The 24,020-nt window shown below is 42.3% G+C and overlaps 2 protein-coding genes and 1 long non-coding RNA gene across 4 annotated transcripts; all 3 read right to left on the bottom strand.

The window, feature by feature from the left end:
• Window positions 1-238: 238 nt before the first annotated feature.
• On the bottom strand, window positions 239-9,439 carry herpud2 (HERPUD family member 2). Of its 2 annotated transcripts, none has more exons than XM_076280927.1 (9): window positions 9,339-9,439; window positions 8,321-8,599; window positions 7,004-7,081; window positions 6,108-6,218; window positions 4,868-5,019; window positions 4,195-4,314; window positions 3,561-3,908; window positions 1,398-1,497; window positions 239-996 (listed from the first exon to the last, which is right to left on the bottom strand). In XM_076280927.1, exons 2-9 carry the CDS (start codon window positions 8,465-8,467, stop codon window positions 820-822), a joined length of 1,233 nt encoding a protein of 410 aa, XP_076137042.1. In that variant the 5' UTR covers window positions 8,468-8,599; window positions 9,339-9,439; the 3' UTR covers window positions 239-819. The 2 variants fall into 2 exon arrangements, with proteins under 2 accessions (XP_076137042.1, XP_076137041.1); XM_076280926.1 differs by having other exon boundaries at window positions 8,321-8,716; window positions 9,339-9,437.
• A 597-nt stretch (window positions 9,440-10,036) lies between these two features.
• On the bottom strand, window positions 10,037-11,944 carry LOC143118482 (uncharacterized). Its single transcript, XR_012986158.1, has 2 exons — window positions 11,890-11,944; window positions 10,037-11,615 (listed from the first exon to the last, which is right to left on the bottom strand). It is a non-coding gene; the product is annotated as an uncharacterized LOC143118482 (long non-coding RNA).
• Window positions 11,945-12,267: 323 nt separating this feature from the next.
• Window positions 12,268-18,092, bottom strand: LOC143119676 (uncharacterized). The gene is made up of 11 exons (XM_076281295.1): window positions 17,794-18,092; window positions 17,356-17,513; window positions 16,772-17,054; window positions 16,451-16,599; window positions 15,779-16,061; window positions 14,720-14,871; window positions 14,343-14,456; window positions 13,778-14,060; window positions 13,464-13,612; window positions 12,612-12,894; window positions 12,268-12,427 (listed from the first exon to the last, which is right to left on the bottom strand). The coding sequence occupies exons 1-11, from the start codon at window positions 18,090-18,092 to the stop codon at window positions 12,268-12,270; spliced, it is 2,313 nt and encodes a 770-aa protein (XP_076137410.1).
• Window positions 18,093-24,020: the final 5,928 nt, after the last annotated feature.

Below are 24,020 nucleotides of genomic sequence, written 5' to 3'. Positions count from 1 at the left end.
TATGCTTGTCCAAAGAGTTACATTTGAGATTTGTCTCTATGGTAATCAAAAAACAAACAAACAAACAAAAACAATTCAAATCAATAGGTCACTTCATGGAAAAATAACTGTCAGAGAATCCAGTAAGAAGATTGCAGGTCTAATTAGTGGACAAGTGGTGCCACCTAGTGACCAGTTTATGTCATGACATACTGACTGAACATGCCCAGCATCAGATGAAGAAATACATGAAAGGTACTGAAACTCCAACGTTTTTTTTTTTATTATTCAAAAAAGCAATGCCTTCTTGTAACGAGATCCATATGTTTAAATATGCATTACATAGCGTTTATATATAAGTTCTCATATTTGCTTGCATGTGTCAGTGTGTGTCTTAGTCTTTTAAGTTCTTTTTTTAAAACAGGTGAAAAATATGGAAGACACAGACATTGTCAGTCCACCGAAAAGTACCTCCTGACGTGATCAAAACAAAAATAAAAATAAAAGCAAAATTAAAAATCATAGTAAAACTGTAGGCTTAGTAACTAACGCAGAAGGGATGTGTACTCACACATAAAAGCAGCATTTATGACCTGCTGACACATGGCACAACCATGATTCTGAGTGGTGGCTCCTCATTCTTTTATTATCAGCTCCCTTTGCTTCTTTTTCCTCTTCAACAGTTCGCTGTACACGGCTCAGGCCTCTGTGCCTCACCCACTCTTTGACACACACACACACACACACGCACACAACACACACATGCGCACAAACACACTCAATACACACACACATGCGCACACACACACACACCCCCACACACACACACACAGGCAAACCCTAGTTGGCACCGTGGGCAGGTCCCTCAGGGATGAGTGAGGTGAAGAAGGTGCTGATGAAGGACCAGGCAGCTGCCAGGAAGCCCGGGTAAGGTGGCCCGGGGTTGGCACCGTCCGGCTGGCCCTCCTCTCCGCTCTCGCCGTCCTCTTCGTCTACGCCTTCATCCATCAGACGCTCCTGCAGGCCAGGTGGGGGGGGGGGGGGGGTGTTACAAGACTGTCAAGAGGACTAGACTCACAGGCTCTGACTGAACACACACACACACACACACACACACACATCCACACATTTGGACAGCATGGAACTGAGGACTATTGAGTTCCTCTGACCGCAATTTGAGCTCCTACCTTGGGGCATGTAGTTAAGTTAGTTAGTAGGTAGTAGAACTGTGTTCTTAGAACTATTGTGTCCAAATGTGCCTAATGATGATGCTCTTGAGTCTCAACCTTAGCTCAACTTATCCCTCAAAAGACTGGAAGGTGAGGGGTTTGTGTGTGTGTGTGTAGGTCAGTGAGATGTGTGTATGTTAGTGGATTAAAGCGAGTGTGAGGTGCATGTGTGTGTGTTTAATTGGTTACCATCTCCTGCATATCGTTGTGGCGGTCGACCTCCTCCTGGGGTGCCTCTCCTGCTCCGGGATTCTGTTCCTGACGGAAGGGGAACCAGCCTGCCTGGTGCCTGCAGGGAGCACAACACACACACACACACACACACACACACACACACACACACACACACACACACACACACACACACACACACACACACACACACACACACACACACACACACACACACACACACACACACACACACACACACACACACACACACACACACATTAGAGGGGTTTGCATAGGGTACGACATGGTAGAAACAGTGAAAATGCAGGGAAGTGATTGGCAAAGGTCAAAAAAGCAGGACAATATATAGAGCACATAGTGCGGAGTGGTGATGCCCCCCTGGCACTAGAAATTTTAAAAAAAATAACCCCTTAAATGATCTGATGAATTTTATGGAAACTACTGATAAATTGAGATACATATATTTCATACATTATAGCATATTACAAAACAGACTATAAGGCCTAAAGAAATCGAATTAATAATAGAGCAAAGTAGCATAGGCCTACGCAAGACTAAACCATAGAAATGGCTGAAATATAAAGGTCATCATGATCATTTTGCCAACAATGATGTAGAGCCATGGATTTGTTCAGTTTGAAACATGTTTTGTTTATAACTTAAACCTACATAATTGAAACTACTTGATGATAATATATAGCCTGCCCCCTAACAGTCCCCTGGGCCTGTGTAAACTAGGGAAGGTGATAGGCCTACTGATATTGATGCTGATTGAAGAGGATGCCGCTTGAAGGTTGTTGATTTTTCAGTTCAAAAAGGAATCAAATTACACCTCTCCCTCTCCTCTCAAAGTAACATTGTAGGTCCTACACCTCTCCTCCTAAAATAAAATGGTAGGCACCAACTGTTCTTATACTGCCCCAGGATTGTGTAGGCTAGGCCTAGGTCGACATCACGAGTTGTACACACTACAAATCACACACTAAATGGAAAGTTAGAATTAAAATGCAGACTGTGCCTTTAAATAACCAACTTTTTATCGATCAGCACAATTCTACAGTAGACTATGTTTTTACTAAAGATTCAGCTTAATATTATGTGCAAGACTGATATTTACCAAGCATACCAAAGCTTAGTCACTTAGTCTTAGTCACTGTCACCATACGTTTTCTCGTGGTGATATAGAAGGTCATCCCAAAATATGTGACAAGCGCGAAATGACAAGGTGTTAAACTATTTAGTAGACCTAAGCTAGACAAGTGTTGTGGTTAAAACCATGAAAACCAGTTGGCTAGTTGGCTGACACAGTGAACTTCAAGCACAGTAGCCTACACGCGGCAGAAATTAAAAATCAATATCAGCATCAGGAGATGCTTATCATCGGGAAATCCCAACAAGGCAAACTGGAGGCCCAATGCAAAGCCAAAACGAGAAAAAAAACAACTTCATAAATTGTGTCTTTTTAAATCGATTTGTTGGCTGTTTCATGGATTCTGCTGCGAAACAAATAGGCCTAGTTCGCCACACACACTACAGGTTTCTTGAATCAAACATTCTTTACAGGGTTCCCACTCGAAAAGAAATGTAAAATCCCATGACTTTCCCTGACAAAAAAAATGAATTTCTTACTATATAATTAATCGTACAATATACCGACCAATGATTTCAGAGTAGCCGCGTAGCTTTTTTAGAGCGGAAGATGAATAAATGGGCATTGAATAAACAACTTTGGCCAACTCAAGCAAGCAGTACAGCTAAAAAACAGATATACACTAATTCTGTGTGGAAATATTTATATATTATTTTTGGCAAGTAAATTTTAAACTGCTACAACAAAAAGACCTGATATTCCATGACTTTGCACCAAAAATGATTAAAAATAATCCCTGACTTTCCATGTCTGGAATAGACTTTCCAAAATTCCATGATATTCCAGAAAATCCATGACCCTGTCTTTAGAACGCAGCTTATCAACCCGTCTGCTTTCACTTTCAATGAAATCACTTTTAATGAGATTATGAAAGATGTGAATTAGAAGCACAAAACCTGTTGTGTTGCAAGAGATGCAGCTGAAAGAGTACCTTCTATGACACTATAGCAAGGCCTACAGCCATCAAAATGCCCCCTTTGAAAAAGCCCACGCGGGGCCCAACTCACAGGTACACCAGCAGCATGGCTCCGATCACCATGACGAAGCGGCCGAACGACGAGTAGAAGTAGACAATACTGAGCAGGATGGCCGCGCGCGACACCGTGTACATCCAGTCCAGCCAATCGCGATTCAGCTCGTCGTCGTTCAGCACAGGCCCACCCTGGGCATTCATCTGGATGTTGGGGTTGGCCGGCCGGTCCTCGGGCGCGGCAGCAACGGCCACAGCGGGGTTGGGGGCAGCGGCGGCGGCTGGGGGGTCGTTGGCCTGGGGGGGCTGAGGCGGGGAGAGTGTGGCACTGGGGGAGGGGGCACGGGCGGTGATAGGGGCCTGAGAGGCTGCCAGCGCCGCCTGACTGAGGGAGGGAGGGAGGGAGGGGGAGAGAGAGGGAGGGAGAGAGAGAGAGAGAGAGAGAGAGAGAGAGAGAGAGAGAGAGGGAGGGAGAGAGAGAGAGAGAGAGAGAGAGAGAGAGAGACACCAGAAGACAAATTCAACAGGATAGAAAAATGTGTCTGAGCACTACCCACAAAAAAAGACTTTCATGAACAGCCATGGCAAAGAGAGAGGAGGTGAGTCATCTTTAATCATTTCTAGGCCGTGCTCCACATGGGGAGGGTGATGTGGTCAAATGAGGCACTTACTACTGCATATAGTAGTGGCGGGCATACATCTGCTGCCACCACAGCATCTGCATAGGCATGTACATGGGATGGGCCGGCAGAGGGGCTCCTGCTTGCATGGGGACTGGGAATCCCGCTGGACTGTGGAGAACACACACACATACTCAATATAATCAGCATCAGAGTTTTGCACTCAATACTACTAACCCATAGGATAATACAGGGATACCGTTTATACATTGATTTTGCTAAATTTCTTCAGCTATGAGGTTAATACATGGAGGCAGTTAATATGGTATTAATATGTTTGTTTTTTTTACTTGCATAAAACACTGTCCTGCGGCTTATACACAATGCAGCTAATACACAGGAAATTACTGTACATGTCAGACCTTGATATAAAGTAGGTAACTCTTTTCCCTTCCAGCTGAATACACACACACACACACACACACACACACACACACACACACACACACACACACACACACACACACAAACACACACAAACACACACACACACAGTAGGAGCCATTCTGCTCGTCACACATAGCAGACATCTTTCTTTTTCTATCATTTCCATTATGGGTCTTTGAGCATGTCTGTGAGTGGTCATTGAGTTGACCGTTCTCAGGAGCTATGACTAAAAGTCATAGACTGCAAGGCAGATGCATGGGTGGCGTTATGTACTAACTCTTGCATGATGCCTGGGGGAGCAGGGTTGACCGTGTGGGAGGGCCCCCGATGCCTCAGGCCGTCAGAACTTCCTGTGGTGGAGGTGGATGGGCCATCCTGATTGGGCGAGCTGGCTGGGGAGGACGAGGAGGAGCTGGAACCGTCAAAGTTCTGAAAGATGAGAAAAGGTCAATGTCACTCATTAAAATAATGATATAGTAATATAATAATAACTGATTCAAGAATGAAAAAATGCTTGAAAAAATTTTAGCAGGGCATGGTGACAAAGTAAAACTGGACAGTGCACATTCAAAAGGCCAAGTTACTTCACTGTGTAAAAACAATCAGTATTTCAGTGCAATTGTTTTCTTTCACTTTCATTAATAGATCCGTGGGGTATACTATGAATCTCGATTAGTGGGTTAGCGAGGTATGTTGCGCTCAAAGCCAGGGTATGCTGTGACACGAAAGTGGATCTGTTTTAGTGTCGCTATATCACCATGGTATCTTATGCTGTCAACCAAACCTGGTAGGGAGGAGGTTATGTGCTAAGTTATAGCTCAAATCGTCTAATCTACCGCCCACTGACCAATCAATTGTCTTAAAAACGAAGTTCTCTCACGTGTAGGATTCTGTCTTACAGGTGGAGCTCCGCCTCTACTAACATTTTGGATCTCGAATGTGCTTTAATAGTGCTGTGCGTGCAAATATCCCACTATGGACATGCATACCATAAAACAACTGATGACAATTGATTTATTTGATGTTATAGGTTAGACACAAAAAATTACCGCAGTGTAGATTAAGATATCGCTCATGAATGCGGAAGTAATTGTTTTTAAATAGAGGCGGTCTTGTGCGTCTCCACGTTTCACGATTGGCCAACGTCATCCCAACACCGAGAACGCGCACAGATCTGAGCTGAAAGCCTAGTTTGACAAATATATCACATAACTGCTATCATAGTATCACTTAACGTATACCCCTGAGTCAAGGCTTTGTCAAGCCTCGATATGTCTACATAGCCTAGAAATGTCTAACATGCTTCGTAGTATACCCCACTGGTGACTGAAGGAAAGTACCTACAATTCCTCTAATTGGCTAGAGTAAGTATAATAAAGTGTTCCTTCTACCTTTCATATCTCCCACTCAGCCTAACCCCCACATGAAACACAGCACTGATTAGCCAGTGTAACTGCACAGGGATGGAGGGGGGGAGACCCAGGGGAGCTCCAGTGCAGGCGAGCGGGCAGACTCACCCCAGAGCTGGCGTCCGCTGTCCCAGGGGTGCTGGCACTGCTGTGGGTGGATGGTGACTCGGGGGGGCTGTGGGTGGCACATACCAGGTGGAGCATGTGGTACTCATCTTGCTGTGACAGACACACACGTCTACATTTAGGCCAAGCGTTTGAGTTTGTTTTCTCACACTTATATCTATTCACTCTGGGATGTCCTTTTACCCAAAGCAACTTACAGATACGGCATTTTCCATAATATAGAGATACTTGGTGTTGAGTGTTGTTTTGTGTGGGTGTTATGTGAGTGTGTGGTTGTCCTGTTGTTATCTGTCGTCTGTCTATCTGAAAAGCTGTATGGTGTAAGATGAATTTCCAAAAGGATCAATAAAACATCTATCTATCTATCTATCTTACAGGTATAGGAGATACCAAGAGGACATACCAAGACTCTTACAGCCTAAATTATACAGTATCATAGTCACTGGATGATGCATGAAACTGGGTCCAGGCAGTATTGAGGCTTAAAGAAATGCCCAATCCTCAGAGGAGAGACAGTGGCCTTATAATGGGTTATTTTTAACAGCCCTAATGAGACGTGGCTGGCCAAAGACGGGAGCCTGCTCTTTATTGTTGCTCTCATTATTGTGGGTGGATGATGGGGACAATACAGCCAACAGCGCCAGGCCAGCAGAGAGAACAGACTGGAACTCGTGGGCACACAAAAAGAACAACCACCCCAGCAGAAAACTTAAGGCCTACCTCACAACAATTCAATGCGCGCACACACACACACACACATATTCTCTCTCTCTCTTTATTTCTTTCTCTCTCACTCACACACACACACACACACGTATGCATGCATGCACACACTCTCTCTTTTTCCCTACCCAACACACAGACACACAAACACACACCTTTCTGAGGACATCTCTCAACTGTAGATGGTCTTGGAGAAGCCGTCCTGAGTACACCAGCCTCTGGTCCTTTGATGACTGCAACACAAACAGAAACCACCTCAACAACAGCACTTTTACCAGTCAGTTGCAGAGGGCCCTGAAAAGGTCATCCATTATGCCACAGACTCATGGCTCATATGCAGGGCTCATATTCACATGCAAGGCTGCACTTTCCTACAGACCTCTGATGAACTACATGAAAATAATGTCTTTCTAAACATTTGCAGGTGTAGAAGTGCAGGTATAAACACACATTTTTCAAATCAGTCAAAGTATGTGGCTACATCAGAAGTTTTTCTTGACATACTATTCTTAGTCTTAAGCCGAAGTTACATGGATTAAGTGTTTTTTTCCCCCATGAAAAAGTCTACAAAAAATAGGTCAGGAATTTCAGATCCTCATAATATTTGATACACATTAAGACACATTTTCTTCGGTCTAGTATTGCCATTGTGCAGAACTTAGAGCCATTTCCAATGGGATTTTCCTATGAGGTCTTCAATATGAATTAAATATATTTTTTTAAATCTTTATTTTTCACCCCAACTCAATATCTCTGTCATTTTGTTTCTGACAATGTCACACACACACACACACACAATGTGTGTGTATGTTAGTGGTTCAGACAAATGAAAAACAAACAGAGATCACCTGAATGCATTAATTCCTGTGAACTTTATATTGAAACTCAGGTCATGTCATGGAGCTTCATTTCTCAAATCTCCCTTAAACCAAATGTGAAACCATTTGTATAATCAATTCTTACTTGAGTCTGTGTGCATTAGCCTACATGTTTGACCATGTCATCACAAAAACTTGTATTTCCACTAGTGTTTTAGGAATGCTGAAAAAATGAGTTCCCCCATGTAGCTAAAGACATGTTTACATGTTTGTTTTTAACTCAACTTTGTCTACAGATTATTACATGATAAGCTTAAATATGAACAAAAATTTTTTTGTTTTGTCATATGTTGCCATTTTACCAAGAGGTAGATCCCATCACACCAATTACAGAGGGAAGGTGAGAATCTAGCATGGCCAAATATTCCAAAAATGAAAGAGGAATCTGCTCACAAAAATCACCTTAGTGAAATGTCCTGACCAGCTGCAAACTCCAACCAACAAATAGGTTGATCTGCTGATCAACTCCTCAGACTAAGCTATACTGCATACATCTGGGCATGTAGGAGTTAGATATGCATACATGACATGTCATGTCTTAGGCACTACTGTTTAAACAGCAAAGACATTGCCAATAACTGCATGCAGACTCACCGGCTTACTGGGGTACACATTTGAGATGTGTTTTTTCAACTTCTCTACAGTCCAATTCAAGAAACAGCTTATGGTCTGGTCATCATACTTCTGGTTGGGGGCCTTGATGACAAGGGTGACTGGACTGTCAACTGCACCTTGGTCCATGTTTCATGCTAGTGGTCTACTCCCTTGCTGGTTTTCATGAGGGGGTGCAATTCAAATTCTGAGTCCTATGTTGAAAGAAGAACTTCCAAGACTTCCCTTAGATCTTCGTCATGGTCACGTTCGGTCCAACCCCTAACAGTGATAGCCAACAAACTTTTATTGTAGCATTTTGTTAGAGGCGTCGGGTGACATGTGTCTAAACAAATCTTCCAGTCAAGAAGGAGGTGTCAAACTTCAACTGAAGACAACCTGAAAGACAACCATAACAATGGACAATTGATGCCTATGTTTAAATTTTTAAAAACAAGTAGGCCTAAAGTAGTATTCTGTAGCATTCCCAATATTTCCTGAACTTTAGTTATCATTACAGTACATCGGTTACATCACGTTAAATATACACAGACCACAAGGCATGGAAACACCAGTAAGGCTGACCCACAAACGGTTGATAGACATGACACGATGACAACGCACCTGTCGCGTTGCGTTAACTTGACAGCTGTCATAACAACCCAACCTAACCACACAAACACAATGTTTATGCCAAGAAGACAGCTCTAGCTTGGGTTAACATTTCTACCTGGCAGCAAAAATGACTGAACTGACAAGGGACACCAAGATAACACTATACATACGGAAGCACCTCAATCTATGTGGCACTATATTTTCTTCAGTGCAATGCACTAAGAGCGAAAGTTACATGAAAGACATAGTTAGCGCTATGGTGCTTCCCTGGGGAAGCTAGCCAACGCTAGGTGGAACATAATTCCAAGAAAACACAACACCGGAGTTTGCATTCAGGAACACATAAGATGAAAGGATTGTGATAGAGACCAAACTCATCCAATGAAGTACTTGAGTTTATACCCACCCAACTTAGCCGCTCCTGCCGTTTTTAGTTCTTTGTTTTTGGTGCGGATCCATAACACCCTATTTGTTATCTTGTAAAATGGAGTCGGGTGTATCACCGGAAATTACATCACTATCTGTCTAATGGTAAGGTGAGCGAATGTCCACCAGATGGCAGCAGAGAAGATTGTGTCTGGGTCAGGATTTTCTGCAGGCCAGAAAGCAAATACCTTCATCTCCATAGTACTGATTTTGTTGACAGCTGCGAGCATCACATTCTGCTTTGTTACAAAGATTTTTTCCATATAGCCTACAGACTTTAGACAGCTGAAATTCATGCTATTTAGAATTTCACATGCTCAATCTTACTTAGATTCTTTACATTACATTACATTTATTTGGCTGACACATTTTTAACCAAAGCAACTAACAACATGGTAAACAGTTTAAGTTTTAAAGCAATTCTCTCAACAATTTAGGACAATTTAAAAAAAGGTAGAGTACAGTAAGAATAAGTGCATCAGTGAGTGCTGTTTTTAAAGAATCTTAAAAGATTCTTGCTGTGTTAACCGCTTATGTAAAACCGCTTCACTTCAATGACTAAGAGAACCAATGAAGTCATTGGTTCACTTTTGAAGGGGTTCTAGTCACAATCATTGACATAATATGACGAGGTATATATGACAAAAAGTAGATACATAAGAAATAAACCATAATAAATAGATCATAATATATTTATTATGTCTCATCACGTTGTACTCATTTGTTATACACTTTCTTTTTGTTCTACAGGTGACGCAGCATACACATTTCATCAGCATGAGATAGAGATAGTTGTATGTCATAGTGCTCACAGTCCACATGTCTGGAACTCTGAATATACCGCTTTGGCCATTTCAGACATCCAGGCAGGAAAGTAATGCAAAGAGAGCATCGAACACCATTAACAAACCTCTATTCTTTTGGACTGCAATGCAATAAATCTAAACTGGAACACTTGCCCATATTTTTCATGCCCATAAACACATAACAATAGAAAAAGAGAGAATGCATGCAATGCATAGAAAATAACTATCTGGCCGTCTGTGTTGTAGCAATATCAGTGCTGGACAAACATTGGTACAGATTGACAATACTTGAATGTGCAATGGAGATGGGCATTTTGCTCCAGGCCTGATGTTTTATCATTCATGAGAGAAAACATATTTCCTTTTTAGCCCAAATGAAGAGGCAACACATGGAATAACGATCACATAAAATAATCCTTGTCTTTAATATTAGTGTTCCCATTTGCAATGTGTGACCAAAAGCCTCATTTTAAGTGCTTTTGCTTCAGCTTACTCAGAACATCTTGAGTAAGCTTCCTGCTGTACCTATTAATCTTATGATGCTCTGGCATCCATCCGAGCAGGAAACGATGAAAGTCAGTCCATGCAAACGCAAACATCTCCCTCCACTCCGTTTCCAGATCTTTGAAATTCACTTGCTCCTCCTCAACAGCTGCCCTTAGTTCAGAGAAATAGTAGTCCAGCAGGTCTGGAGCCCTCTTCTCGCACTGTTTCTCATTCATACAACTGCCGAGGAAATAAATCACATCCTTCATCCCACAGCCACCCCCCACGTACTGAAAGTCCACCGCTGCCACCCCATTTCCTGTCCCGGAAAAACAGAAGTTGGCCAGTTTAGCATCCCCATGCACAATGGTTTTAAAGCGGCAGCTGTTTAGTATCCTGTCTATTTCCCCGGCTGCGTTTTTCAGCTGTTGGTCTGACATGGCCTCCAGTTCATCGGGACGGGTCTCCAGATGCCAGTATGTACCTATGGGCCATAATCCTTTAGGTTCAACTCCTAGGAAGAGAGCATGGAAATTAGCGAGCCAACTGAGGCAAGCATTGATCTCATCAGCGTTCACATTAGTCCTTCGCTGATGAAATCCCGCCACATCCAAATCCTCCAAAACAATCACCTGCTCATCCCCAAATGATCTAGCCGCAAGACAAACGGGAACACGGCAACGATCATTGGTGGAATAGTTTTGGTACCAATGGGTTTCCACCTGGTATGACCGCACCTTTCGCTGGTGAGATCTGTCGGTGTTCCATCCACCTGGATGTGCAGACTCCTGTGGAAACTTGACATGTTTGACGACTACTGATGGACGGCCACAGTTTTCCAAATTAATTCTCACTATTTCGCCATAGCCACTCCAAAGGGTTTGTATTTTGGCACCTGTGCGTAAAGCCTTGGCTCCGGTTACTTGCAAAATGAGGTCTTGATATGATTGCATTCCAAAAATAGACTGTCAATTGAAAGGACGAGAAAAGTGATATGAGAATGGCAAACTTGTTATGCATGTCATGCATAATAAAACAACACACGTGAATTAAAAGAAAGATGTGAGAAAGTGCTGAAGTGGTGGTAAGGCTAGATTGGGTAGACAAAGTTAATGTTACGTATTCTTAAAATGAAGAAAGCTACCCGATGGACATCAGCAATTTAGCAGAAAAATAAGTGGAACGTCATAGTTCAAAAATAGACATTTCGCGTTATAAAATTTTAACATTTAGGCCTACCTGAAGCTCTTCACAGTGTTCATGTGCCTCATCAGAAGTCTGATTTCCTCATGTCAGTGTAGCACTGAACAATTTATTGCCACCTATTGGTAGGGAGTACCAATGCAAGGCGCGCTGTGTCAAGTAGTGTGTGTGTCTGTGTGGGAGTGTGTGTGTGTGTATGTGTGTGTGTGAGAGAGAGAGAGAGAGAGAGAGAGAGAGTGAGAGAGAGAGAGAGTCTACGAATTACACATGCAATTGTTTAATTTGTTTTTATTGTTTTCTTGTTCATTATGAGCAGTATCAATAAGAATTCTGTATCAATCCAATATCAAGAGAGAATAACTAATTTGCTAGAGAGGCCTTAACATGGAAGAACTCCACAGTTCCCAGATATCTTTATTGAGGATCACTCTCTCCGGTACTGTTGACCTCTACTTCGCATAGAGTTAGGTATCTTCTTCTTCCAGGAAGAAAGACACTGACATAACGACCCTCCATTCCACGGCACCAAAAGGTCACAGAGTCTCCCTCTCTCATGTCTGATATAACACCACACCTGTCCAAAAAGCCCACACTAATTAATTATTTATTTCAGATCTGATAAGCTATATTAAATGTATATTTTCTGTATATATAATTTCTCCACAATACTATTACTAGAGACCCCATTGTAGATGTATGATATTCATAAGCTGAATTCAATTAGCCTGATATAGCATTTTGTTTTACAGGCGACTTACAGAGGGTTGTTGTTGCCATGGTTTTCCAGGGAGTTACCGATGTGAATCTCGGCTCCGTTGATCCTCTCAGCGCAGCAGTCCCCTCTGTTGGTGATCGTCACAGAGGTCACTCTGTAGCTCCTCATCAGATCGACCCGCCACCAGGGGTTTGCCTCCCGCTTGGTGTGAGAGCAGGAGCCAGCGTGGTACAATGGGTTTCGCTTTCTGTCTATGGCATTGTTGGCATTTCCAAGGTGGTCATATTGAGAGGACTGGGTAGCATTTCCCTGGGAGGCAATGTTCTCTGGGTTCAGATATCACAAGAAAGATATATAGTATGTCAAGACACTGAGAACTAACTTGTTACCATTTGATAGCCTAACACATTGAAGAATCTCAGAGCCATTCCATAACACATTTCAACATAATCTAAAAACACACATTTTTAAGAGCATTTGAGTCTGATCTGAGTGTAGTCACATGTAGTCACAAACTCTTTACCAGGTACTTGGACATCAGGGCATTGTGTTTCTAAGGGCTTGTCTTCATAATCCTTTACAGTATTCAGTGTAGAAACTCCTATCAGTAAAGAGCAAGGGTACATACTTTACATCATCATATGCCACATCCATACCTAATTTATACAATTTTATTGACATTGTACAGTTCTGTATGATATGAAGGTGATAGAGTATTGCTGATAAGGACATATGAGGGTCCCTCTGATGTCTATGGTAATCACATAAGCATTCCAAGGCATTTAATAATAGAAATGAAGATCAGATGCACTACAACAAAGCCTATCACTTCACTTAGACATGTTATAGGGCAGTGCATCCCAGTGTGAGCAAAGCAGTGGTATGGGCCACCCACCAGACACAGGCCTGGCGTGAACTTCCACCTCACAAAGACTGAGGAACTTGAAGCATCCCGGTCGGATGATGTTGACGTATCTTCCCTCCATGCCGTGACACTGGAAGGTTATGGACTCCCCAGCAGGGATGGAAGAAACAACAGCACACCTATAAGAAATATGTACACACATAGACATGCATGTAGGCTATGCATGCTTACCAGTTACACAAGTCAAATAAAGATGATTTTTAACTGTTTCTCCCTAACATGTGGAGAGTGAGCTCTGAGTCCTGAGACGCGGTAACACCTTTTGAACCTGACATACTACTCACACTGGGTTGCTGTTCCCATTGTTTTCCAGTGAATTCCCAACGAGGATCTCGGCCCCGTCCAGTCTCCACTCACAGCAGTCCTCTCTGTTGGTGATGGTCAGGGAGTCCACCCTATGCACCGCCAAGAGGTCAACTCGCCACCAGGGGTCAGACTGGAGTCGCGTGTGGGCACATGAGCCAGAGAGGTACTCCGCGTCCAGGCTCCCATCGATGGCATTATCAGCATGGGTCAGGCGACTGAACTGAGAGGACTGAGTGGCTCTCCCCTTCACTGCAACGTTATCTTCAGAAAGTAATAGAAAGAAAGAGACAGACAGACATAGAGTGATAGAAAGAAATATAACTTGCAAAATGAAATATATTTCTTTCTGTACAACAGCAACTACCTCTGGCCTACTATTCTTAAAATATAATACTTAAAGGTTCTAAAAATTAGTTGGGTTTGATCAGACCACAACAGTTACATGCCACTTGTTTAATCATGATAATCTGTGCTATCATAACAGATGGACAGTTCTGCTAAATGCCTCCTTGTAAACAGGGCAAAATCAAAAAGCATCCCTACCACTCCGAGGCACAGGGTGGCGCAGTTTTTGCCATGGGGCCCACAGCCAGGTCAGGTAAGGGTTGGGGGCCGCCTTGTTAGGTACAGCAGAGGGAGGCGCTGATGAAGGTAGGCCTAATAGACAGCCACAGAATTTCAGATACAATCAAATCAAACAGCTGACGGGTATATCATGCAAGAAGCACATCATATTACACTCTCTCTACTGTTTTCATTCTGTGACTCGACAAAATGTTTATTAAAACAAAGCATTTTGGACATAGACATGGTAATAATAACCATGTGCTGTACAATTATTTTAAACACCTGATTGACTTTCATTTCCCATGTACAGTACAACTGAAAATGGAATGGAATGGGAAAAGTTACCAGCCCACCTGGTTGAAAGGTGCTGGCATGCACCTCTACTTCACAAAGAGTCAGGTATTTCTCTCGGCCAGGGAGCAGTATGTTGACATAGCGCCCTTGCATCCCACCACACTCAAAAGTCCTAATCTGGCCAGTTGGGATGTAAGGAATCACTGCACACCTACAGAAAGAGACAGCGATGGTTAACCTAAATCCGGCGTTAACAATGTATGCATTCAAGACGGCATGTTATATTTGCAGTGCAGCTTTTTTCCTGTACTGCCCTAGCCTAGTTAACACGCAGAGCTTCTCAACTGTAATTGACAGTGGGTCTGGAAAAGGTTAGGTTGGGTTAGTTAAAGGTTCATTGACTTACGACTTCCAGCAGGGACGTAACTAGCAGTGAAATTAAACCTATAAATTGGTGCATTAAACTCTTACCAAATCGTTTCAGAAGTGTAGCAATCTCGTAAATGAAAGTTTTGAATGCAGTTGTTTACTCAATTCCAAAGAAGTCCATGCCGGATTACCAATTCTGTTTTGCGTGCCTGTGTTTTAAGGACATTGGTTTCAACGGCCTCTTGGCCGGACGGACCTGCAGAGCAAATCCTGAATTGGCCAAAGGTTCGTTTGGGTATTCCCAGGCTAGTACTGTCCACAAGTTTGTTTCTGTTTCTCGAAAGGTTGTTGATATTTCAGCTCAACATCTATTCTGATACTTTCCATTCATACCTTGGTCAGAGCCACTATGTTTATTTCCCATATCGAGACTGTGTACAAACACCTGATTTTTTTTTGTATTGATCAGACAGCTCAAAGACCGGGAGGAGCATTTTCCTATGTATATGGGATTGGGATTGTGGACCCCACTATGCATGCTTCAATACCTTGTTTGTTATAGAGAACCCAAGAACATATAAATACACAACACAAACTAATACATGCATATAATATAATGCAATAATAAATACACATACACAAACTAATAAATGAAGAAATTTAGCTATGCAAGTAAACAAATAAATAAATAAATTACTATTCTAAGTTTATAGGTCAGGTCTGTGTGAATGACCACAGGACTCACTCACAGTGGGTTGTTGTTGCCCTCATTGTCGAGGTAGTTGCCAACGCGGATCTCCGCTCCACTGATTCTGTCAGAACAGCAGTCCCCACGGTTGGTGACGGTCACAAAAGTGACATTGTGGACCTTTCCCAGGTCGACCCGCCACCAGGGGTCAATCTCAGCTTTGGTTTGACTGCAGGAGCCGTCTGAGTAGGTGGAACTCCTGTTTCTGTCGATGGCGTTATTGGCACCCCCGAGCGCGTCCAGCTGAGACGACTGGGTGGCAGTCCCTCCAGTGGCTGCATTCTCTTACAGGAGGTCATCAGAGAGAACGCCATTAAACGATACCATTATGAACACTAAGGCAATACTTAACAATCACATGTGGAACTGCAGTATAGCAATTACTTTATTACTAATATCCTATTAGAAGTGCCACTTGTGTCGCAACCTTAAATACCATTAAGTATTCTTAAATAAAGGTACTATTTAAATTCACATTCAAGCCAAACTAATGTTTATGTCTTACCAAGCACAGTTTTAGTGTTAGGGCAATTAGTGTTTACTCGTGTTTTTGCAGGTTTTGGTTGTTCATCCTCAATTTCCTCCCCTGTGAGACAAGACGTTATTCAAATTATATTTCAGTGGAGTACATAGTTATTTTGTAAAGGTTTCACTTAAAAACACTTCTACTGACCTTGAGCAGGGGTTGCATTGACCTCCACCTCACACAGTGCCAGATGCTTGTCACAGCTTGGCAGAAAGATGTTAACGTAGCGACCCAGATGGCCCCTGCAGTAGAACGTCTTAGATTCCCACGCAGGGAAGGAGGAAATGACATCACATCTGAAAAAGGATGTTAAAGTAAAGGGGTGAAGGTGTTCAGCAATGGTTGCTGTATTATCTGTGGTTGTTAAAGAGAGATTTTTAGAGGAACTACTGATGAGGGGAACGCTATTGAGACAACATATTAAGCCAGAGGATTCATCATGTCAAACATGAGAAACATTGTCCTCACAGTGGATTGTTGTTCCCATTGTTTTCCAGGGAATTCCCGATTCGGATCTCTGCCCCATCAATCATCTCAGGGTCGTTGTCCTCCCGGTTGGTGATGGTTACCATAGTGATGCTGTGAGGCCTCAGCAGGTCCACCCTCCACCAGGGGTTGATCTGAGTTTTCGTGCGACTGCAGGACCTCTCGCTGTACCTGGTATTGCGCCTTCCGTCCACAGCATTGTTGGGACTGCCCAAGTAGTTGTACTGCGATGACTGCGTGGCCTGTTTATTCAAAGCCACATTTTCTATGAGGGAGTACAGAAAAATAACAGTTCATCACTGATGCAATATCTCAGCATGTCATATGTTTAACTATAATTGTACACTTGACACATCTGAGACACTGTTAATTAATGAATATTGAATAGAACAGCACATATTCTATTACTTCACCTTTTGGGGGATCACTTATTTCAAGCCCATTCAGAGTGGTCGGCTGGATATCTAAATGATTATAAGAGAAAGCTGGAATGTAAACTAAATATTTGACATTTTTAAGATGCTTTTAGCTTTTTTCAGTAATATCTGGCAACTCTGATTTCATACCAAAACGAACAGGTACAGGTGCAGCATTGACCTCCACCTCACACAGTGTCAGATGCTGCCTGTAGCCCCTGCTGAAGATATTCACATAACGGCCCTCCATCCCATTGCACTGGAAGGTGCTGGCTCCTCCTGCTGGTATGGATGAGATCACTGCGCACCTGTACGAGCACAGTAAAAAATATAAATTTTAAAGAAATGTTTCATTTGTTTATACATGGAACAAGTTAGCTACAATTTAACAAGCTGATAAGTTGGTTGCAAAGTTGTTCATTATTCACTTTACCTGTATGAATTGTGATGTGATATGAGAACCAATTACAGCGATCCATAGGTGTTGTCACCGTAGACAAACACACCTTATAAACATGTAACATAAAAACAAAAACGCTGTGGAGGAAGTCATGCTCATAAGTCCACATGCCCAGACACAGCTGTCACCTTGGGTTAGTGTTGCCATTGTGTTCCAGTGAGTTGCCGATGTGGATCTCTGCTCCATTTATACTCTCCGCACAGCAGTCCTGCCTGTTGGTGATTTTCACGGAGGCGACTCTGTATGTCTCCAGCAGGTCGATCCTCCACCAGGGGTTGGTCTCAGCCTCCGTGTGCGCGCATGACCCCTCGAGGAGCACACCGCTTCGGTTCCCATCGATGGCCTTCTTGGCAGCAGTGGAGCTGTTGAACGTTGATGACTGAGTGGTCCTGCCTCTCGAAGCTACGTTCACTGAAAACATTGGCATGTGGGTTGAAATTACTTTTATCATGACCATGACTTCAATGCTTTATCCGATAGATAAATGCTTTAAAACAACTGATTTTTTTTATTTTGAAAACGTACCCAATGCAGAGGCTTCAGCAGCATACAAGCCATATCCCACAAGCAGAAGGAGTAGACACAATACTTTCATGCTATAGGTGAAGAATAAAACCATGTTACAGTTATACAGAATTGCAAATAAAGATACATTGTCAGGAAAAGCACTGAAGTAAATGAGTGTTCTAGGAGCAAGGATTTAGGAAATAAATTCAAATGTCCTTCTGATATTCCTTTGAAATATGTATAAACAAACAAGATGTTTTCCTTCATAGAACATAGCTATACTCAGTTAGCTCTAAATGCCTGAAGGAGACATAAAACCTACCTTAGGGTAATATCTTTATTGCTGTCTTATCCTGGCTGCTCACAGTGCATGTGGCTCCCATGTGTGTGTGTGTGTGTGTGTTAAGGCATGTATCTGGACAGGCGGATTTTAACATGAGTATAGGCAGGGTCCATACTCTCCCTGAGGCTTCGCCTGCCAGAGCCTGTCTCCTCTGACCAACACAGTGTCTGCTTTCAAATAGCCCTCAACAGAGCTTCGTTGTTTGTGCCTTAATTAAACACATGTATCCCAGTATCCATAGAGTGTGTGTCCTTAGCATTTCAATGACCAAGAACCTTGGCAAGTAAAGCTTCACACATGTATGCAGGCCTTTGTCGAGGTGTGTTAAGGTCTGGTCTCAGAATGAGCTTGGCAACTCCACGCAGGGTAGAGTGTGGGGTATAGTTGTTAAGTATGTGAATGGCAAGCTCTCCAGCTATACAGTTTACGACTTGCACGCCAGCCAAGAGTATAGGCACAGAATTTCAATGTGGATTACAGAATAGTGTTTTTGTTCTTCATGATACAAAAGTGAACCAATTTTTTGCATACATTAACATGTCATTATTACTTTATTGTCTCATGTCCAGTACCTCATCTACAGGTGCAAGTGTTTCTGTCCAATGAAATGAGCCAACGCAATGACAAGACAAAACCACTTTATGTGAAATATGTGCTGTAATAATCATGTTATAAAAAGTATTGGATTTTTATTTGGACAAATTGTTGCACTTGTCACAAAGTGAAAGCATAAAGATGATGAGCAGGTATAATACTAACAAATTGAGCCATGCATGCAAATGAATTGCAGTAGCCATAATCCAGTCTATCCAACTGTGTTTCTGCAATATTTTTTCTTGGCACAGATTTCACCCTTTGTGTTTGAAGTTGACAGGGACAAATTCAATAGATCAACCTAAGGCCAAGGTGAGCAAGGCCAGATACATGTCCAGGCAGATTGGAGAAGAGTGTTTTGTGTTTTGACATTGTTTTGACATTGACTTTACCCCCTGAGCCCCTTTGGGCTGCTATCTCCTTGCATATCTGCTGAGCTAACTGCAATGTCGAAGAAAAATAAAAGGCCAGGGATCCACATTAGTATGTATTTATATATGGTCAGGCTATATTTTAATAAAAATGACATACAACAAAATATTTTATATACACTGTCATGTACATTCTAAAGCTCTCACAGCCCATGGCTTGTGGCTAATGAGTAGTGAAGTTTACAGTGTAGTAATGAGTAGTCTCATCATAATTTAAAGAAGCAGAAACTTATAACTCACTTTTTTGAGTAACTACAACATTCCAACATTATAAAACAGCTGACATTTTGCACAAAAAGTCTTTCTTTGGGACAAAATTCTAAGGACATTGACTTATTTACTCTAAAAAAACATTTTGTCGGGCTAATAGTATAAGAAATTCAGAGGTCTTGTTTGTGACCTTTTTCTCCATATCTGGAAATTTCTCTTGTTTTTTTTTTGTTCCGTTTTTCCCCCCAGACATTTTCAGTGGATGATTCAGGGAACAAAAGAACACTGGGGCACATGCACCTTAGCCCCACTAGGCTGATAGGGAAAATAAGCATTTGGTTTAATAAAGTTCAGCTTAAATCCTTAGTCTGGTGGAGATGGATAGTGTCATCCGAATCTTCTTTACTCTCTCTCTCTCTCACTCTCTCACACACACACACACACTCACCCCATAATACCCCTTCCAGTGTTGTACGTGAACGAGTTCAAAAGTTCATTGAACACGCTCATTTTTTCGTGAACGTTGAACTGAACGCAACACATTTTTTAATAAAGAACTTGAACGTGAATTAGTTCACATTATGTGTCATGAACGGCAGACATAACTGTAAATGAACGTTGGAATTTGTTTTCCATTGAAAACTGAGTGACATCTGTTTTCTCTTTTGAAACGCAACGAGAGAAAGTTCCTCCCTCCTGTATTCTCGCTGGTGCCGCTTAAATCATGTATCACCAGACAGAAATGGTTTTGACATTGTGTGCGTAATGCATTGCGGGCAACGTAGTGTCCGGCTGAGAATAGTTGAATAGCATACTGGCTTCCGCACAACGTTACCCGTGATGAATTGCAGCAGAGCGGGGTAGGCATCAGCGCCGCATAGCAGGCAACGACGAGAGCGTTGCACTAAGTATAGAACTGGTCTACCTTGTCTGTACTGCTGCAAGTTTCATCACCTGGTAAGAAACCCACAACTGCAGTGTCATGAGCAAATGTCTAGCTACAATGAGCAGCTTCAAAGAACGTATAGTGATTTCTAGCTCATAGTGTGAAAAAAAGTATTTATTTGAATATCTCACGAAAAAAGTAAAATGAACCGAACTTTGAACTAGTTCAGAATTAAAATTGTGAACTTTGAACGTGAACTGTTCACTTTGAGCATGTATGAACTGAACTTGAACTACACTGACCCCTTCGTAAAAGTTTTCTCTATACATGTGGTGTTGATGTGATAATGTTTCTGTGGAAAGCTGATTTATATCAATGTGTGATGAACAAATTGTGCCCCTTTTGTGATGTTGATTTGAAATCTGAATCAAATTCAGACAACACAAACATTACAGAAACACGCTCCAAATTATGCCAACACAAACATTACAGAAACATGCTTCAAATTCAAACAAAACAACGGTTTCTGGAGGCAGGGGCGCTGCTAGGAACTTTGGGCCCTATGACAGACAATAATTCTGGGCCCCCTGTCAGTGCTGTGCCCTTAGAATTGTCCTAACCCCCCCCCCCCCCCCACCCCCACCCCACCCCACACACACACACACACCCACACTTGATGCCAACAAACTAGAAGGACAGGCTTAGCTCATATAAGTATTGGCTTATTTTAACATTTTGATGGCACCCTGAACACTGATCACCCTGACTGGCGTACCACAAGGATGTGTGCTGAGCCCTCCTCTTTTACTTCCTCTTCACCTACGACTGCACACCTGTGGCTTTTGCACCATTGTCAAGTTTGCAGACGACATACGGTGATTGGTCTCATTAGCAACAATGATGAGACGGCCTACAGGGAGGAGGTCCAGCACCTAACACCATGGTGCATTGGCTCTCAACACCGAGAAGACCAAAGAGCTCATTGTGGACTTCAGGAAGTCTAAAGCTAGCCCCCCCCCCCCTTTCTCATCAATGGGACTAAGGTGGAGCATGTCACCAGCTTCAAGTTTCTGGGGGTCCACATCTCTGAGGACCTCTCTTGGACCCTCAACACCGCTACCCTGATCGAGAAGGCTCAACAGCATCTTCTGAGGAGGAGGAGGAGACTAAAGAAGGTCCACCTACTGTGGCACAGTATGGTATGGCAACTGCTCTGCCTCCGACCGGAAAGCACTGCAGAGGGTGGTGAGAACTGTCCAACGCATCACCGGTTCCTCATTCCCCTCCATCAAGGCCATCCAGGGCAAGTGATGCTTGCGTAAGGCGAGCAGCATCATCAAAGACTGTTTTCATCCAAACCACACTGTTCACCCCACTCCCCTCCGGGAGGCGTTACAGGTCTCTCTGTACCCGAACCAGCAGGTTCAGAGGAAGCTTCTTCCCTGTGGCAACCTTGTATGGTGGGACAGACTCATCTGTTCAGCTTACATTTATTTGATTAATTGTCTTACAGTTATGATTGACGTGTAATGGTGTTTTTGTGGTCCTGGCTGTCAAACAGAAGTAAATAATAACAAAATCTGGACTCAATGATTTTCATGCCTAATATCTGATTTTTTTCAGCCTATGTCAACCACCCATTTATGGTTTTGTTTATTTTTATTATTGATTTTTCTTAATGTAGGTTTTGTGACTTTTTTTAACTATGTTCATATGTCAAGTCGCTTTTGATAAGTGTCTGCAAAATACTACAACCATAGAATATAATCAAAAGAGGCAGATTACAAATACATCATTCCATGGAATGTTCTCAGATTCTCAGACTCTCAGCATCATTTTGTTTGTCACAAAGGCATTTTAACAACATTATGATGTCATAGAACATAAGACAGCAATTCTAAAAAAAACTACACTTTGTGGTCACTCTGTCTTAAGTCAGTCTGGAAGTTAGTTGATTAATAGTTGTTTGGTATGTCGATCTTTTGGTTTCTGACCAGCTGTGTATCAGCACGGCAGGATACTGATTCAACTAAAGCGATCAAGAAAAAGGTTAAGAAATACAAACTGTGGGAGTTGTATCAAGAATTGTTGGCTTTAGGTGTCCACCTTGATGAGGAAAATTACAAGGAAGAAATGAAAAGCAAAAAGAAGATAAAATGGGCTATACAAAAGTGTCTCATTAGTGAACTGATGAAGGTGCAAGAGGAGAGAGCCAAGAAGAAACAGAGGGAAGGAACAGTGGGATGTGTTCTCTGTCGACCCATAAAGGATAATACCGATATTATTCAGAATGTGCCGAATGATCAAAATGATACCACTGATGAAAAACCCTCTATCCTGGCAAAAATGGAGAACACTCTGAGTGAGTATAAGTGCAGATAGGCCAGTAGAACAAAATATCAAAAACACATTTCAAAATTCAACCAAAATTGTCTGTAGACTGATTTTAACATTAGGAATGTTCCATCTGACAGATGATGAGTATGTAATAGATATTTATTTACAGGAAAACCCTTTGTTTTTTTCTGACTCTATAATGAACAGACATAAACAACATCAGAATGGATCTCAGCACAGGGGAAGGAGAGGCCTCCAAACTTAACATGGGTCATGAGAGGACACAGCCAGGAGAGCTGGAGGTGGAAAAAGTGGACAAAGTGCTGAGGCCCTGGACTGGAGATGGGAAGGAGAGGACAGGACAGGAAGTCCATTTCTGATGTCACTGCAAACCACAAACCGCATCTTCATACCTCTGCTGTTGCTTGTTTATTTTTCTTGGCCCACAAGTGCAAGTACAACAACAACAATAACAACAACAACAACAAAAGAAACACACTTCAATAAAAGGTTTATTGAACATAATATGTTTGAAGGCACTGTTGAATATGGGCAATTCAATGGCCATCTTTACCATGGAAAAGAGCTGTCTGCACACAAATAGAACTGTTGTTAATTTAGGTCTATATTCTACTGTATGTTACCGAATTTGATAGAAAATTGCACTCTTTTTATACCATAAGGTGTATACCCATACAGAAGCAACGTTTTTCAAATGGCCATATAGCCTACCTTATTCAAAAAGGGGAGAAATGTAGTAGCCTACTCAAGGTTTCAACTAATTGGAGTCTGCTAGGAAAGACCACTGATTTGAAACCCCTTCATAAAGGTTGCAGACAAATATTGCACTTTATTTAGGCTACCCTCTCAACCTCCCCGTGTGAAAAACTATAGCTTGGGGGAAAACAATAGAAAAGTTATATCAAATTCCAAACATAAACACTGAATTTGTAATAGGGGTCGGGCGGACAGGCTCGGATAAACATAATAGGCCTAATTTAACATGTCGCGAGATATACCTAAACAGTCCGCCTGCCTAAATCCGCG

Source organism: Alosa pseudoharengus, unplaced genomic scaffold (genome assembly GCF_046254945.1).
Source record: "Alosa pseudoharengus isolate Yale_2024_CS ecotype anadromous, Long Island Sound unplaced genomic scaffold, YU_APseudo_1.1 YU_APseudo_1.1_scf_12, whole genome shotgun sequence".
NCBI classification, from domain to species: domain Eukaryota; kingdom Metazoa; phylum Chordata; class Actinopteri; order Clupeiformes; family Clupeidae; genus Alosa; species Alosa pseudoharengus.
Note: the sequence above shows the minus strand (reverse complement) of the source record. Positions and strands in the feature narration are given on the sequence as shown.